General features: G+C 36.2%; 1 protein-coding gene across 14 annotated transcripts in view; it reads left to right on the plus strand.

Annotated features, from left to right (window-relative positions):
* CLEC2D (C-type lectin domain family 2 member D) overlaps nt 1–11,039 on the plus strand; it is a 32,126-nt gene extending 21,087 nt beyond the window's left edge. For 12 of the 14 annotated variants that reach the window (XM_082738348.1, XM_082738343.1, XM_082738347.1 and 9 more), the window contains 4 exons: nt 1,627–1,740; nt 2,974–3,158; nt 8,045–8,148; nt 9,692–11,039. In XM_082738348.1, the coding sequence (XP_082594474.1) occupies nt 1,627–1,740; nt 2,974–3,158; nt 8,045–8,148; nt 9,692–9,830 (542 nt within the window). In that variant the 3' untranslated portion in view covers nt 9,831–11,039. Of the gene's footprint in view, nt 1–1,626; nt 1,741–2,973; nt 3,159–8,044; nt 8,149–9,268; nt 9,390–9,691 lie in introns of all 14 variants that reach the window. The other 2 variants (XR_014313702.1, XR_014313703.1) reach the window with 1 other exon arrangement.
* Nucleotides 11,040–14,781: the final 3,742 nt, after the last annotated feature.

Raw genomic sequence — 14,781 nt, forward strand, 5'->3', positions numbered from 1 at the left:
GGCTCCCTGCTCAGTGGGAAGCCTGCTTCTTTCTCTCCCACTCCCTGCTCCCTCTCTCAGCTGTGTCTCTATCAATTAAGTAAATAAATAAAATATTTAAAAATTTACAAGAGGTTTTAGATAATGTAGAATGTTTTGAGCTACAATGCAAATGTAGAAAATTGTACAAAACAAATACACAGCTTAATGAATTATTCTAAGTTGAGCATCCTTATTAAATACTGTCTTTGTCAGAGAAAGAAGCTTGCTACCAAGTTCAGAGGCCCTCCAGGTATTCTCTTGAATCAAACTAAATTGACTTTTAGGAGAATCATTATCTCACTTTAATTTTGACTTAGAAAAGAAAGCACTTTAAGTCCATTTTCTTTTATTTATTTATTTATTTATTTAGATTATTTGTTTATTTATTTGACAGAGAGAGATCACAAGTAGGCAGAGAGGCAGCCAGAAAGAGAGAGAGGAGGAAGCAGGCTCCCTGCCAAGCAGAGAGCCCGATGCGGGACTCGATCCCAGGACCCTGAGATCATGACCTGAGCCGAAGGCAGCGGCTTAACCCACTGAGCCACCCAGGTGCCCTTTAAGTCCATTTTAATCAAAAGGTTCCCCCATGATTGCTTTTTAAAATTTGCTTTTCACTTTTTTCTTTAAGATGCAAGATAATTAATTATGTAGAATTACGTAGAATGTTTTTTAATTGACATGATTCTCAATCTCTTGTATTTCTATTAAATTGGTACCTGGGTCTGAAACTTTAATGAGATTTGCTGCTGCCCCTCGGAACAATTTGTTACTTAAACTGTAACCCCTGGAGGATTTTACTAGTTACCAAGCCCATTTAGATATGGCCTTAAGAAATACATATACTGGCAACAGGTCTTTGGGGAGAAGGACGATATAGGACCAGCTGGGCAGCTGGGGACGCCCGGCTCGCTCAGGGCGGAAGGCCGCCCCTTCACAGAAGCGGGGCAGCCAGGAACGCCGGTCCCGCCCAGGGCTGAACGACACCTGCTTCAGGGAAGCCGAGCACCGGGGAACGCCCGGTCAGCTCAGGGTGGAACGAAAACCGCCTGCTTCCCTTTTCCGTTATCACTCCTTTCTCTTCCCAGAAGTGCCCGTTGTTAGTTAGATGAGTCCTTTGAATGTGCTTGTTTAACTATAAACTTTATTCTCCTCCTTGCTTGCCTGGAAGACGTGACTAACATTTGACCATGATCCTTCTGTTGGCTACTCTTTTCTATCCAATACAAGTGAGATGGTGGAGTTGCTCGGGGCAGCAGTCCTTTTCGACTGTTGTCCCCTGCTCCCAGTCTTTTGCTGCTGACTTGTGTGTGCCCAATTCTTCTCTCGTCGCGGACTGGAAGCAGCAAGAGATTTGTGTTTAGTTTTTGGGAGGCATGCAAAGCAGTTCATGGGTTGTATGTTAAGATCAATTTTAATTTCTGTGAACAATTAAATCAAGAACGGAAATTGCAAATTCACAAAATAACAGGACAATTGCCCCCTCTAGTGGAAAGGAATGGAGTGGAAGTAGCATTTTGATGGTTAATTCTTCTACTAGCCTGATGTCTATTCTGCATTTAATATAAACAAAAACAAAAACACATTTTTAATTATGTTTTTTTCCAGGTAATCTGCATCCAAGGAAGCATTCTATTACCGATACTCTGAATCGACTCTTGGTTTTATGCATAATCATATTGCTTATAATTATAGTGATTGCAATACTAGTGGGTTTGTCAGGTAAGTGAATTGTAATCTTTGTTCATCTAGAGAAATCCACTTTCCAAAAGAAGAGAGGACTTACAGATAATTTTCCTGTTCCTTACACTTCCTAATTTTTAAAAAATTTCACTGAGTTAAATTCTAATTACCTTGTAAGTTGGGTCTTTGATTTTAATTGTGTAATATAGAGGTCATAGTATTGCAAGCTTAATAGAAGGACCAGAGCCTGCATAAGGTAGAACCCAGTTTTCAACCATATTGTGCTTTAATTTATATTATTGCTAGGCCTTTTATCATGTAGTTTTACTCTACAGGTATACATATATATATTTATATACTCATAATTTTTATTTATAAACATGTAATTATATACTTTGTATATTTTATATATAAATTTACTCTCAAATTACATTTTCTTTTTAAAAATTTTTCTTTGGATTAAGGATATGTGAAAAATGAGCTATAACTGACATATAATATTATATTAGTTTCAGGTGTACAATATAATTGAAATTAAATTTTCAACTAAAATTACTTCAAAGGTATTGTGTGCAAATCCTTATGGAGGACACATCAAAATAGAGCTGTATAAGCTGAGTGTGTATGATTTATGAAATTGTGTTTATGTTTGAATATTGGCCAAGAATTCAGTAATTTTAAATAATATGTTAGTGAGGACATAGGCTGAGATGATATTAGAAAGAAAAGAGGACCACAAAAACATTGTGGCTTACAAAATATAGACCTCTCTGGCCTTTCAATAATCCTGTTACATATGAATAGGACTGTGGGCCTGTTATTTTCCATCATTCCCAATGATATCACTGACTTTATCCTCATAGGACTATTTAGACATATATCTGGTGATTTCATCTCAAGAAACCTTATTCACAAAAGATATCTATACCCTGCCCTTCATTTTATTTAGGAAAGAATCTAGAGCTCTTGAACTATCTGTTCTCTAAGGCTGATAAAATGTTGCTATTGATTACTTGGCATTAAGGAAAGGTAACAGTAGTCCAGAGTTTAAGGCATTATTAATTCTTTTTTCAATCAACCCACTAAGACATTAGTTGAACCTTAGCTTTGACATTTATTATGTAGTGTATGCAATGACTTTCAGAATTCTATTCCTCATTTGAAAAAGAAGGATAATACATTTAGTATTTCACATGACCATTGAAAAGTGTATTAGAAAGCACTTGGTAATATAAATAGGAAAATATAAAAGCAAGTTGTTTTTATTTTTAGTAACTGGTAGAAAATTGCATCGGATATCATCAGAGTGTCTTGAAGCTGCATGTCCAGAAAGCTGGATTGGTTTCCAAAGAAAGTGTTTCTATTTTTCTGATGACTTCAAGAATTGGACATTCAGCCAGAGGTTTTGTGACTCACACGGTGCTGATCTTGTTCAAGTTGAAACCATCCAGGAACTGGTAAGAAAATAGTTTTACCTAGAATTAAAAATAAAAACGACCCCCCCCAATTCACTCCCCAAAGGGGAAAAAAACAAGTACTGTTTCTGGAAATCCCTTGGAAATCAATTCAGTTTGTAGGGGTTGAAGAAAAAATGGCAGCCCATCTCTGTATCTTCCCCTCAGCAATGAAAAGGAGCAGTGGCTTCTGGAATCTGTACCTAAATCTGTACAACTATTGAGCTAGCAGAAACTTCCTCAAGTAACTGTTTTGGAACTCTGGAGTCTTGTAGCATCCACGGGTTAACTTAATGAAGAGGTTAGTAAATTTTACTTAATCCCAGTGAGTTTCAACTTTCCCACTCAGTGGCTACCATTCTCCATACTTCATCATGGCTGGGAGCCATGGATACTTCTGGCCATGTTCCTGGTAAAACTTGCTGGAACCAGGATGGCCAATAAGAGCATTGTTCTTCAAATATTTTGGTTACGTGTTGTGATTTAAAAAAAAACAAAAACATTTTATTTATTTATTTGATAGAGAGAGAGATCACAACCAGGCAGAGAGGCAGGCAGAGGGAGAGGGAGAAGCAGGCTTCCTGCTGAGCAGAGAGCCCAACATGGGGCTCAATCCCAGGACCCTGGGATCATGACCTGAGCCGAAGGCAGAGGCTTAACCCACTGGGACACCCAGGTACCCCTGTGTTTTGATTTTTGAGTGCTGCTTTTCATTGCTGAGGGGAAGATACAGAGATGGGCTGCCATTTTTTCTTCAACTCCTTCCAACTGAAGTGATTTCCAAGGGATTTACAGAAACTGTGCTTGGTTTTTTTCCCCCTTTTGGGAGCCAGGCATTTAAGAAAATCTTTGGCTGGTAACTGGCTGACCTTAAAAATAAAAGAATAAAAATTTCAGTGACCACACAGAGTTGGGAATACACTTTTTCCAAAAATTATTAGAAAAGTCACAAACAGATGGCTCCAAATCTCAATAATCAAAATTCAAAAATCTTTGAAGAAAATAATTATATTCCCAGAGCTAACACATAAAATATTCTTAATGTCCAGTTCTGAACAAAGAAATTACAAAGCATAAAGATGAATAGAAAGCATAGCCTATTCACAGGGAGATATATCTGACAGAAACCATCCCTGAAGGAGCCCAGTCATTGGAAATATTAGTCAAAGATGTATAATCTACTGTCCTAATTATGGTCAATGAACTAAAGAAAACCATAGACAGACAAAGTAAAAGAAATCAGGAAAATGGTATATAAATAAAATGAGAATATCAATAAAAAGTAGGCATTATTAAAGGAACAAAATAGAAATTCTCAAGCTGAAAGTACAATGATTGAAATGAAAAACTCACTAGAGGAGTCAAAAGCATATTTGAACAGGAAGAAGAAAGGATCAGCAACTTGAAGATAACACAATTGAATGTATCCTGTTTGGGAATAGAAAGAAAAGAAAAGAAACCAAAGATAAATGAACAGATCCCGAAGGAACAGTAGTGTCATCAAGCAAATCAATATATGCATTGTAGGGATCTCAGAAAGAAAAGAGAAAAAGAAGTAGGAAAAATATGTAAAGAAATAATGGCCCAAATTTTCCCAAAGTTGAGGAAGGAGATGAATATACATGTCCAAGAGTCTCAACAAATCCCTAAGCAAGATAAATTCAAAGAAATCCCCACGAAGACAAATTAGAGTCAAGTAGTCAAAACCCAAAGAGAGAAATTTGAAAGCAGCAAGAGGAGGGACTAGTCAGGTACCTGGGATCCTTAGTAAGATTAATAGTTGATTTATCCTGAGATACTATAGAAGCCAGAAAACTGTGGAATTACATATTTTAAAAATTCTGGGGGCACCTGGGTGGCTCAGTGGGTTAAAGCTTCTGCCTTCAGCTCAGGTCATGATCCCGGGGTCCTGGGATGGGAGCCCTGCATCAGGCTTTCTGCTCAGCAGGGAGCCTGTTTCCCTTCCTCTCTCTCTGCCTGCCTCTCTGCCTACTTGTGATCTCTGTCAAATAAATAAATAAAATCTTAAAAAAAAAAAAATGCTGTGGGCACCTGGGTGGCTTAGCGGGATAAGCCTCTGCCTTCAGCTCAGGTCATGGTCTCAGGGTCCTGGGATCAAGCGCCGCATCGGGCTCTCTACTTGGCAGGGAGCCTGCTTCCCCCTCTCTTTCATCCTGGCTCTCTGCCTATTTGTGATCTGTCTCTCTGTCAAATAAATAAATAAAATCTTTAAAAAAAAATTCTGCAAAAAACCCTGCTGATCAATAATTCTTTATCTGTTGGGACACCTGGTTGGCTCAGTTGTTTAAGCATCTGCCTTCGGCTCATGTTGTGATCGCTGGATCCTGGGATTTAGTCCCACACTGGGCTCCTTGCTCAGTAGGGAGTCTGCTTCTCCCTCCACCTGCTGCTCTCCTTGCTTATGCTCTATCTCTCTGACAAATAAATAAAATCTTTAAAAAAATAATTCTGTATCTGTTGAAACTGTCTTTCAGAATGGGGAAAAAATTAAAACACTTCTAGACAAACAGCAGCTAAGGGATTTTCTTAGTAGTAGACCCATCCTTAAGCAACTGTAAAGTCTGAAATTAAAGTACATTAGATAGTAACTCAGAGCCAAAATAATAAAGAACACTCATAAAGTTAACCACACAGATAAATTACAAAAGCCAGTATTGCTATACTCTTGGTTTAGTTTGTAACTTGCTTTTTTTCAGAAAAGATTTACAAGATGAATTCATAATATAGTATTATAGATCTGTGTTAATGTGCTTGCAATGTATAATATAATATACATATATGTACATAATATACATATAATCTATGACAATAATATAAAGACAATGTTGGAGATATATAGGGGCAAAATATTTATACAGTACTAAAACCAAGTTCATATTATAAACTAGATTGTTATAAGTTTAAGATGTTAATTGCAACCCCCAAGGTAACCACTAATAAAATTACTAAAATCCATACAGAAAAAGAAAGAGGGAATAAAAATGGCACTTACAAAAGCTCAACTCAATAAAAAATACAATAATAGAGAAATTAGAGAATAAAGAACATATAAGAGGTGTAAAAAATAAATACGGATTCCTCACTGGGAGTGGAACCTACTTAAAAAAAGATGAATGGTAGAAGCAAGTCCTTCTTTATGGGCAATCATATTAAATGTAAATGGATGAAACTATCTGATTAAAAGGTGGAGACTGGAAGTTGGATGAAAACAAAACGAGATCCATCTGTATGTTCTCTCTCAGAGACTCACCATAGATATAAAAACACAAAGAAGTTTAAAATGAAAGGATGGAAAAAGATACTACACGCAAATAGTTACCAAAATAGAGCTGTGTGACTATATTCTTGTTGGATGAAATAGACAAAAGCAAAAAATTTTATGACACAAAGAAGGATATTATATCTTGATACAAATTTTGATACAGTAAGATCTAACAATTATAAACATGTGGTACCTTAATAACACAAACCCCAAATATATGAAGGAACAATTGACATAAGTGAAATGAGAAATTGTTCTATTATAATAGCTGAAGACTTCAATAATGGGTAGAACAACCAAAGAGAAGAACAGTGAGGAAATAGAAGTCTTGAACAGTTCTGCAAACCAATTAGATGTAGGAGACATGCAGAAAACTCCTCCCAACAACAGAACACATATTCTTCTCAAGTGCACATGGAATGTTTGTTGGGATAGATCATATGATAGGCCACAAAACAAGTTAGTAAATTTGAAAAGATTGAAATCATATAAGGTTCTTTTTGCAGTTACAATAGAATGAAACTAGAAATCAACAGAAAGAAAACTGGAAATGTGTTGAAGTTAAACAACTCCCTGTTAAATATCCAGTGAACAAAAAAGAAATCACAAGGGAAATTAGAAGATACCTTGAGACAAATGAAATGAAAACACAACATACCAAAATTCATGATATGTGGTAAAAGCAATATAAGAAGGAAATTCAGAGTTGTAAATGCATACCTTAAAGAAAAAAAAAAATATAAAAGTCAGTATCCCAACTCTATACCTCAAGGAAAAGCAAAAATAAATATGTTTATGACTACAAAAGAGTAATAATTTCCCTAAGAAGTCATTAAATCACAAATCTACTAATCATAAGGGAAAATCACACATTTAATTATAGTGAAATTAATACTTGTAATAATAAAAAATACTCTAAGTGTTAACAAGGATGTATAGCATGGAAAACAGGCCTATAATGCTGGTGTGAGTGTAATTTCTTACGATGACATAAAAAAGGAGTTTGGTGTCATTTAGTAAAATTGACAATAAGTATCCACTGTGGCTGGATCATCCATTCCAGGACAGGTGCCAAAAATGTCATTACAACCTTTATAATAACTTCATTACAACCTTTATAATAACTTCAAACCTTTATAATAATACTGGTGGAAACCAATAATATAACAGATAAACAAATTGTGGATTATTAATACAAAGTAGCACTATGCTGAATTAAAAGTGAACAAATTATCAGCAATTTCTCTTAGTTTTAATATTTGTGTGTGTATGTTGCTGTAGCATATCTAGTCTCTATGTATTATAAAACAATATAAAATTTAAAAGGAGAAAATCGTAAGAGCAGTTAAGAATATAGTATAGAGGTGCTGCTGGGTGGTCCAGGTCATGATCATGAGGTCCTGGAATTGAGCTTCACATCAGGCTCCCTGCTCAGCAGGGAGTCTGCTTCTCTCTCTCCCTCTGCCACTACCCCCTGCTTGTTGTGTCTCACTCTGTCAAATAAGTAAATAAAATATTTTAAAAAAAGAACATAGCATACAAGCAGCACTTCTGGGAGAGGTCAGATAATGACAGGTTAATGCATATCATCTTTGTTTTCTAAAAGAATTTCCTACTGAGGTATAAAGGGCCTTATGACCACTGGATTGGGCTCAGCAGAGAACTAGGCCAACCATGGAAATTGATAAATGGCACTGAATGGAGCAACTGGTAAGTTCTGAAAGATATGATAGCACTATTTGTATTTGAATTTACTTTGCATGAAATCAAATGTATTCTCCAGTTATATCCTCTAAGAATTTTTATTTTAGGATTAGTGATAAAGGAATAAAGTGAAAAATTGTAGGTGGTAGAGGTTTTGAAACCTCCTCCAACCAATACCGTGTGGCATGGTAGAATGATGAACTTGACAACAGTGTGTCATTGACCAACTCTTTCACGTTGAGCAAACTACACACTATCTTTAAGTATGTTGCTTACCTCTACAACAAAATTAATTGTACTTGCTCTATTGATCTCACAGGGTTGATGTGAGAATCAAAGATTTTGGTGTATATGGCTGCAGTACTTAAACTTTAAAATCTTATATAAATGCAAGTTAAATTATATTAAACTATCACTGCCTCAGTGTTCAACCATTTACATAGGGATCAGTGATGGTAATGGCATCCATTACAAGATCATAATTATAATGGTCAGCACAAATATAGTTTGGCATTGTCAAATTTAATCTCAATCTTATATCTATCGGGTCTTTATATTACTGGGAAAATTTCAGATAATGCTGGAAGACTTGGATTCAGACAGTTCTGCTAAATGTTTTCTTGTCTGAGCACATGAGGAAGTTTTGAAAAGTTGCTTTATGAGGTTATGAAAAAGTCTTCAGCATTGAAAATATCACTATTTTTTGGTGAAAAGGGCACTAGGTAAGACATTCGTAGTTTTGAAAACTAGTTCTTACTTACTAGCTTTTTGATCTTGGACAGATACTCAGTTTTAAGAGTTAGAACTTATGTTTATACACTGTTGTATGTGTAGTGCCTAGCACATTGTGGAAACTTGTTAAATATTTTGTTTTAACCTTTACTTCTTCCTCAGCAATACTGAAATAATAATATTCACTTCACCTAATTCTCTAAGTGTTTAAAGGAGCAAATATATTGTCAACTATTCAGTTGCTGAAAATTGTTCATCACACAGAAATGAAAAATATATTTTATTAAGGGCTAGCATGTCTCAACCGTAGGCAAATCAGGTCACATGGAAACAATTTCACACAGTACAGAGGAAAAATTTATAGTCTAAATGCTGACTGAGATGTCTGTGGCAGGCCATTTAAATGCTGATGAACACCATAAGAGAAAATAAAGACCCAAGAATAGCAGCAACAACAAAAATCACCTGCAATATAACATCATTTCTTCCCTCTTCTCTTTCTCAAAGTGAAGAAGGTGAGAATAGCATGGGCCCTGTATTTTCATTGATTTAGGTATGAATCCTAGTTTTACTTGTTATAAGAATCTTGGTAAATTCTGTTGTTTTGGTTTGTTTGGTTGTTGTTGTTTTTGTCCATGAAAAGAAATGATACAGATCTCAGTGGGTAATTTTTAGTATTAAAGAGATGACAGGTATAATGTATCTTACATTTAGAGGCTGATTTAATGTCAGTTTCCTTGTTTTCTTATCTTTATTCTCTCTGCTTTTGGAGAAATATCTGGTGGCCAGCTGATTGACTTTGCTTCTTCCATTGCAGTTTTCCTATCAGAGGAGGAGGTGAATGTGCCTATTTGAATGACAAAGGTGCCAGCAGTGCTAGGCATTACACAGAGAGGAAGTGGATCTGTTCCAAACCAGACGCGTATGTCCAGATGCAGAGACAAAGCTCTATCTGATCTTCATATACTCTCATAACCTACCATTGAATTTTTATTTCTCATTTTGCATATTGGAAAGAATATTATTTCATTCTTTCCAAATTTTTTAACGTGGTGATTCTCTGTTACTTTGGGTTCTGGGTGGGGCATGGAGCCTCCTTAAATAAAACTAAATCAAACCAAAGCAACACCCCCCCCCCAAAAAAATCCAAACACAAAAAATAAAGAGCAGCCCCCTCCAAAAAACCCTAAAAGACCAAAATATCTCTTTTTTTTTGCCTTTTGCTTTTTTGAAAAAACCTATTTTTGTAGAGAAAAAAAAAAACTTAAAAAAGATTCAAGCTCTTAAAAAGAGGACAGGACTAGAACCTAAAGTTCTTTGTATATACTTGGCATTTTATCATAAAGTGTATAAATTTTCTCTTAAAACTCTGTGTGGACAAAAAGTTTTCATTCTAGAATTACTTATTGAATAAGTAGAAACAGTTTTCTTTCTATTTAATTTCTTAATCTTATTACACTCTCGGAACATTCTCTAATGTTACTAATATTATACTATGTGTTAACTAGCTAGAATTTAAATAAAAACCTGAAACAAACAAACAAAAGATGTATATATAAAAATAAAGGGTAAGTGTACCCTTAATCCCCTTCACCTATTTCACCCAACCTGCTGACCCACCTCCCCTATTGTAATATCAGATTTTCCCTCCCAAGAGTCTATTGCTTTCTCTCTTTTTTCCTTCTCATTTGTTTCTTAAATTCTACATATGAGTGAAATAAAATGGCATTTGTCTTTCTCTGACATATTTTGCCTACATGATACTCTGTAGCTTCATGCATGTTGTTGCAAATAGCAAGATTTCATTTTTTATGGCTGAATAATATTCCATTTTATATACCACATCTTTGTTTGTTTCAAGTTTTTATTTAAATTCTAGTTAGTTAACATATAGTATAATATTGATTTCAGGAGCATAATTCAATGACCCATCATTTGTATATAACACCCAGTCTTCATCACAGCAAGTGCCCACCATTTGTTGAAGAAACTACCTCTTATCCATTGGATATTCTTTTCTGCTTTTTCAAAAATTAGTTGACCATATATTTGGAGGTCCATTTCCGAGTTTTCTATTCTCTTCCATTGATCCATATGTCTGTTTTTGTGCCAGTACCATGCTGTCTTGATGATCACAGCTTTGTAATAAAGCATGAAAGACTTAATTATGATGTATCTTGTTTTGCTTTTCTTTTTCAAGATTTATTTGGCTATTTAGTGTCTTTTGTGGTTCCAATCAAATTTTAGGATTGTTTGTTCTAACGCTGTGAAAAATGCTGGTGGTGTTTTGATACTGATTGTATTAAATGTGTAGATGGCTTTGGATAGTATAGATATTTTAGCAGTATTTGCTCTTCCAATCTATGAGCATGGAATTTTTTCAACTTCTTTTTGGGTTTTTCATTTTCTTTCATACGTGTTCTATAGTTATCAGAGTACAGATCCTTTACGTCTTTGTTAGGCTTATTCCTAGGCATCCTATTGTTTTTAGTGTGATTGCAAATGGGATTGATTCCTTGGTTTCTTTTTCTGCACCTTCCTTATTGGTATATAGAAATGCAACAGATTTCTGTACATTGATTTTTGTTTTTTTTTGTTTTTTTTTTTTAAAGATTTTATTTATTTATTTGACAGACAGAGATCACAAGCAGGCAGAGAGGCAGGCAGAGAGAGAGGAGGAAGCAGGCTCCCTGCTGAGCAGAGAGCCCGATGTGGGGCTCGATCCCAGGACTCTGAGATCATGACCTGAGCTGAAGGCAGCGGCTTAACTCACTGAGCCACCCAGGCGCCCCTGTACATTGATTTTGTATCCTGCAATTTTATTTAAATTTTTATCAGTTCTAGCAGTTTTTTGGTGAGTCTTTTGGGTTTCCTACGTAGAGTATCATGTTATCTGAAAATAGTGAAAGTTTGACAACTTCTTAGCTGATTAGATGCCTTTTATTTATTTCTGTTGTCTGACTATGCCATGTCTTTTTTAATCTATTCATTTATCAATGGGCATTTGAGCTGTTTCTATAGTTTGGCTATTATAAATGATACTTTTCATTAAAGTTTAAAGAAAAAATTAGAGACATTGGATGGCTTACTTGGTTAAATGTCTGCCTTTGACTTGGGGTATGATCTCAGGGTCATGGGATCAAGCCCTGCATTAGACTCTCTGCTCAGTGGGGAGTTTGCTTCTCCCTCTCAGTGTCCCTCTGTGCTCTCTCTCTCTCTCAATAAATAAATAAGATATTAAAAAAAAAAAGACTAGAAGGAGTTAATTTTGTGAGTTTTTACAATCAGTGAAGCTTATCACTGGGAACCTTAAAAATCAGTGGGCTTGGTTCTGGGAAAGCCTAAGGGTAATAAGAAACTGAGTCCATGCCCTTAAAGGGACAGCATAGCAAACAATCTCACCAAGACACAGCATAGAAGCAGTGGTTTGAGAGATGTATTCAGGAGTATTCAAGAAGGTGTATTTACTGGTCTCAGAGCAAGCACAGGAACATTAAGGATCTTTGGAGACTTCTCTAAGAACAAAGGAGCTGACTGGAACAATTTCTATTCCTCCCACCCCACCAACCTGAATACACCAACACCTGCAAGAACCAGCATGAACACTTCCCACCAAGATTTTCTAACAACACACCCTGTCCCTGCATTCTCCTTGGACTGCCCAATCCAATCCATCCCTCTATGTAGGAGTTCCTCCAAAGCACCTCCACACTGCTGCCCACAAGCAGACCAACAACATAACTTGCTAACACTCTGAAGCCTACCCCTAGATGTCCTGTGTATGAAACCCACCAAATCAGCCCCACTTGGCAGGAGTTCATCCACAACTGAACAACAAGTGTGGTATTGCGTAAGCAGCCCCAAGTGTGACAAGCACTACTTAAGAGTGATTCTTGCCTTGGATAAAGGGGGAAGATAACCACATATATCAGGTCAACTGCAGCCCCAGGAGTGGGCTAGGAGCAGACATCTGATATGACTGCTGTTCCCACCAAGCAACAAAACTTTACAAGGGACAGTACAAAGGGGGACTCCAGCAACTTGAGGTCACTGCAACCCTAACAGTCATCTAGTCTGACTGCAGGCTCATCCCACCAATGAAAATCTCTCAGGGGAACAATGCAGAAAGAGCATCCTGCAGTTCAGTGTGACCATAGTTCTTGCAAGTGAGCTGAGAGTAGGCATTTGGGCTGACCCAATTCAAGCTCAAGGAAGACCCAGTCTGGCCCCTTAACATCACAGAGACCAAACACTGTCCAGAGCAAGCAAAGATAGCCATTGAAGACAACTGACCTGAAGGCAAACCTATCTCAATCACTACAGTAGGGTACACACAGCACATTTAGGAGACACCCCTGAAGCACCAAGTTTTGATGCATAGGAAGCATTGCACTACAGACTTCTTCTTCATAGGGTCACTATTTTCAAAAGCAGGAAATGTAGCTGACTTTCTTAACGCATAGAAACAGACACAGAGAGTTAGATAAAATGAGGAGACAGAGGAATATGGACCAAATGAAAGAACAGGACAAAATTGCAGCCAAAGAGATAAACAAAATAGAGATAAGCAATATGACAGATATAGAATTCAAAGGAATGATCATAAAGATACTCACTAGACTTCAGAAAAGGGTGGAAGATCCAATGAGACCCTCAAGAAGGAGATAGAAAATATAAAAATAACCAAGCAGAGATAAAACAGTTACAGAAGTTAAAAATTCATTTGAGAGAATAAATATTAGATTAGATGAAACAGAAGGATAGATCAGTGAGCTTGGAAAGAGAATAACAGAAATAAGTCAAATGAAACAGGACAAGAAAAAAGAATAATAAAAAATGAGAATAGGTTAAGGGAACTCAGTGATGCCAGCAAGCAGAGTAATATTTGTATTATAGGAATCCCAGAAGAAGAGAAGAAAGGAAGGCAAAAAATTTATTTGAAGAAATAGTAGCTGAAAACTTCCCTAATCTGGGGAAGGCAACAAATGTGCAGATCTACAAGACAAAGGGAACTCCCAACAAAGTCAACCCAAGGAGATCCACACTAAGACATACGATAATTGAAATGACAAAAGGTAGTGATAAAGAGAGAATTTTAAAAGCAGCAAGAGAATGGGGGTGCCTGGGTGGCTCAATCTGTTAAGCATCCATTACTTGGTTTTGGCTCAGGTCATGATTTCAGGGTTGTCAGATCAAAACCTGCATTGGACTCTGTGCTGGGTGTGGAGCCTGCTTAAGATTCTCTCCCTCTCCCTCTCTGCCCCATTTCTCTCTCTCTCTCTCTCTCTCAAAAAAAAAAAAAAAAAAAAAAGCTGTAAGAGAAAAAACAAAACAAAACAACCCCTCCACAATAACAATTCAATGGAAACCCTATGAGACTATCAGCTGATTTTTCAGCAAAAACTTTGCAGGCCTGAAAGAAGAGGCATGATATAGTCAAAGTGCTAAATGGGAAAAATGTGTAACCAAAATTATCCTTTCTGGCAAGGCTATCATTCAGAAAGAAGTGGAGATTAAGAGTTTCCCAGACAAACAAAAATTAAAGGAATTCATCACCACTAAACCATCCTTAAATTAAAGGGGATTATTTGAGTGGAAAGGAAATATCATAAAGAGAAATAAAAGTAAGAAAGGAAAATATTTCACAGATTCATACTAACATAATAAAAGTAGTAGATTTATTGCTTATAAAACCAGTATGGAAGTTAAAGCACAAAAGCAATAAAATTAAATATATCTGTAACAATCAGCCAAGGGATTCACAAAACACAAGGATGTAAAGTAGGACACCATGTACCTAAAATGTGGGGAGAGCTGGGGTAAAAATTTAGTGATTTTAAAAACGGGTTCAAATGAGCAACCTCCAAATTAAATTAGACTAATGTAAGCTATAGTAATCAAAACAGT

The sequence above is a fragment of the Mustela nivalis genome (assembly GCF_964662115.1).
Source record: "Mustela nivalis genome assembly, chromosome: 7".
Lineage (NCBI taxonomy): Eukaryota > Metazoa > Chordata > Mammalia > Carnivora > Mustelidae > Mustela > Mustela nivalis.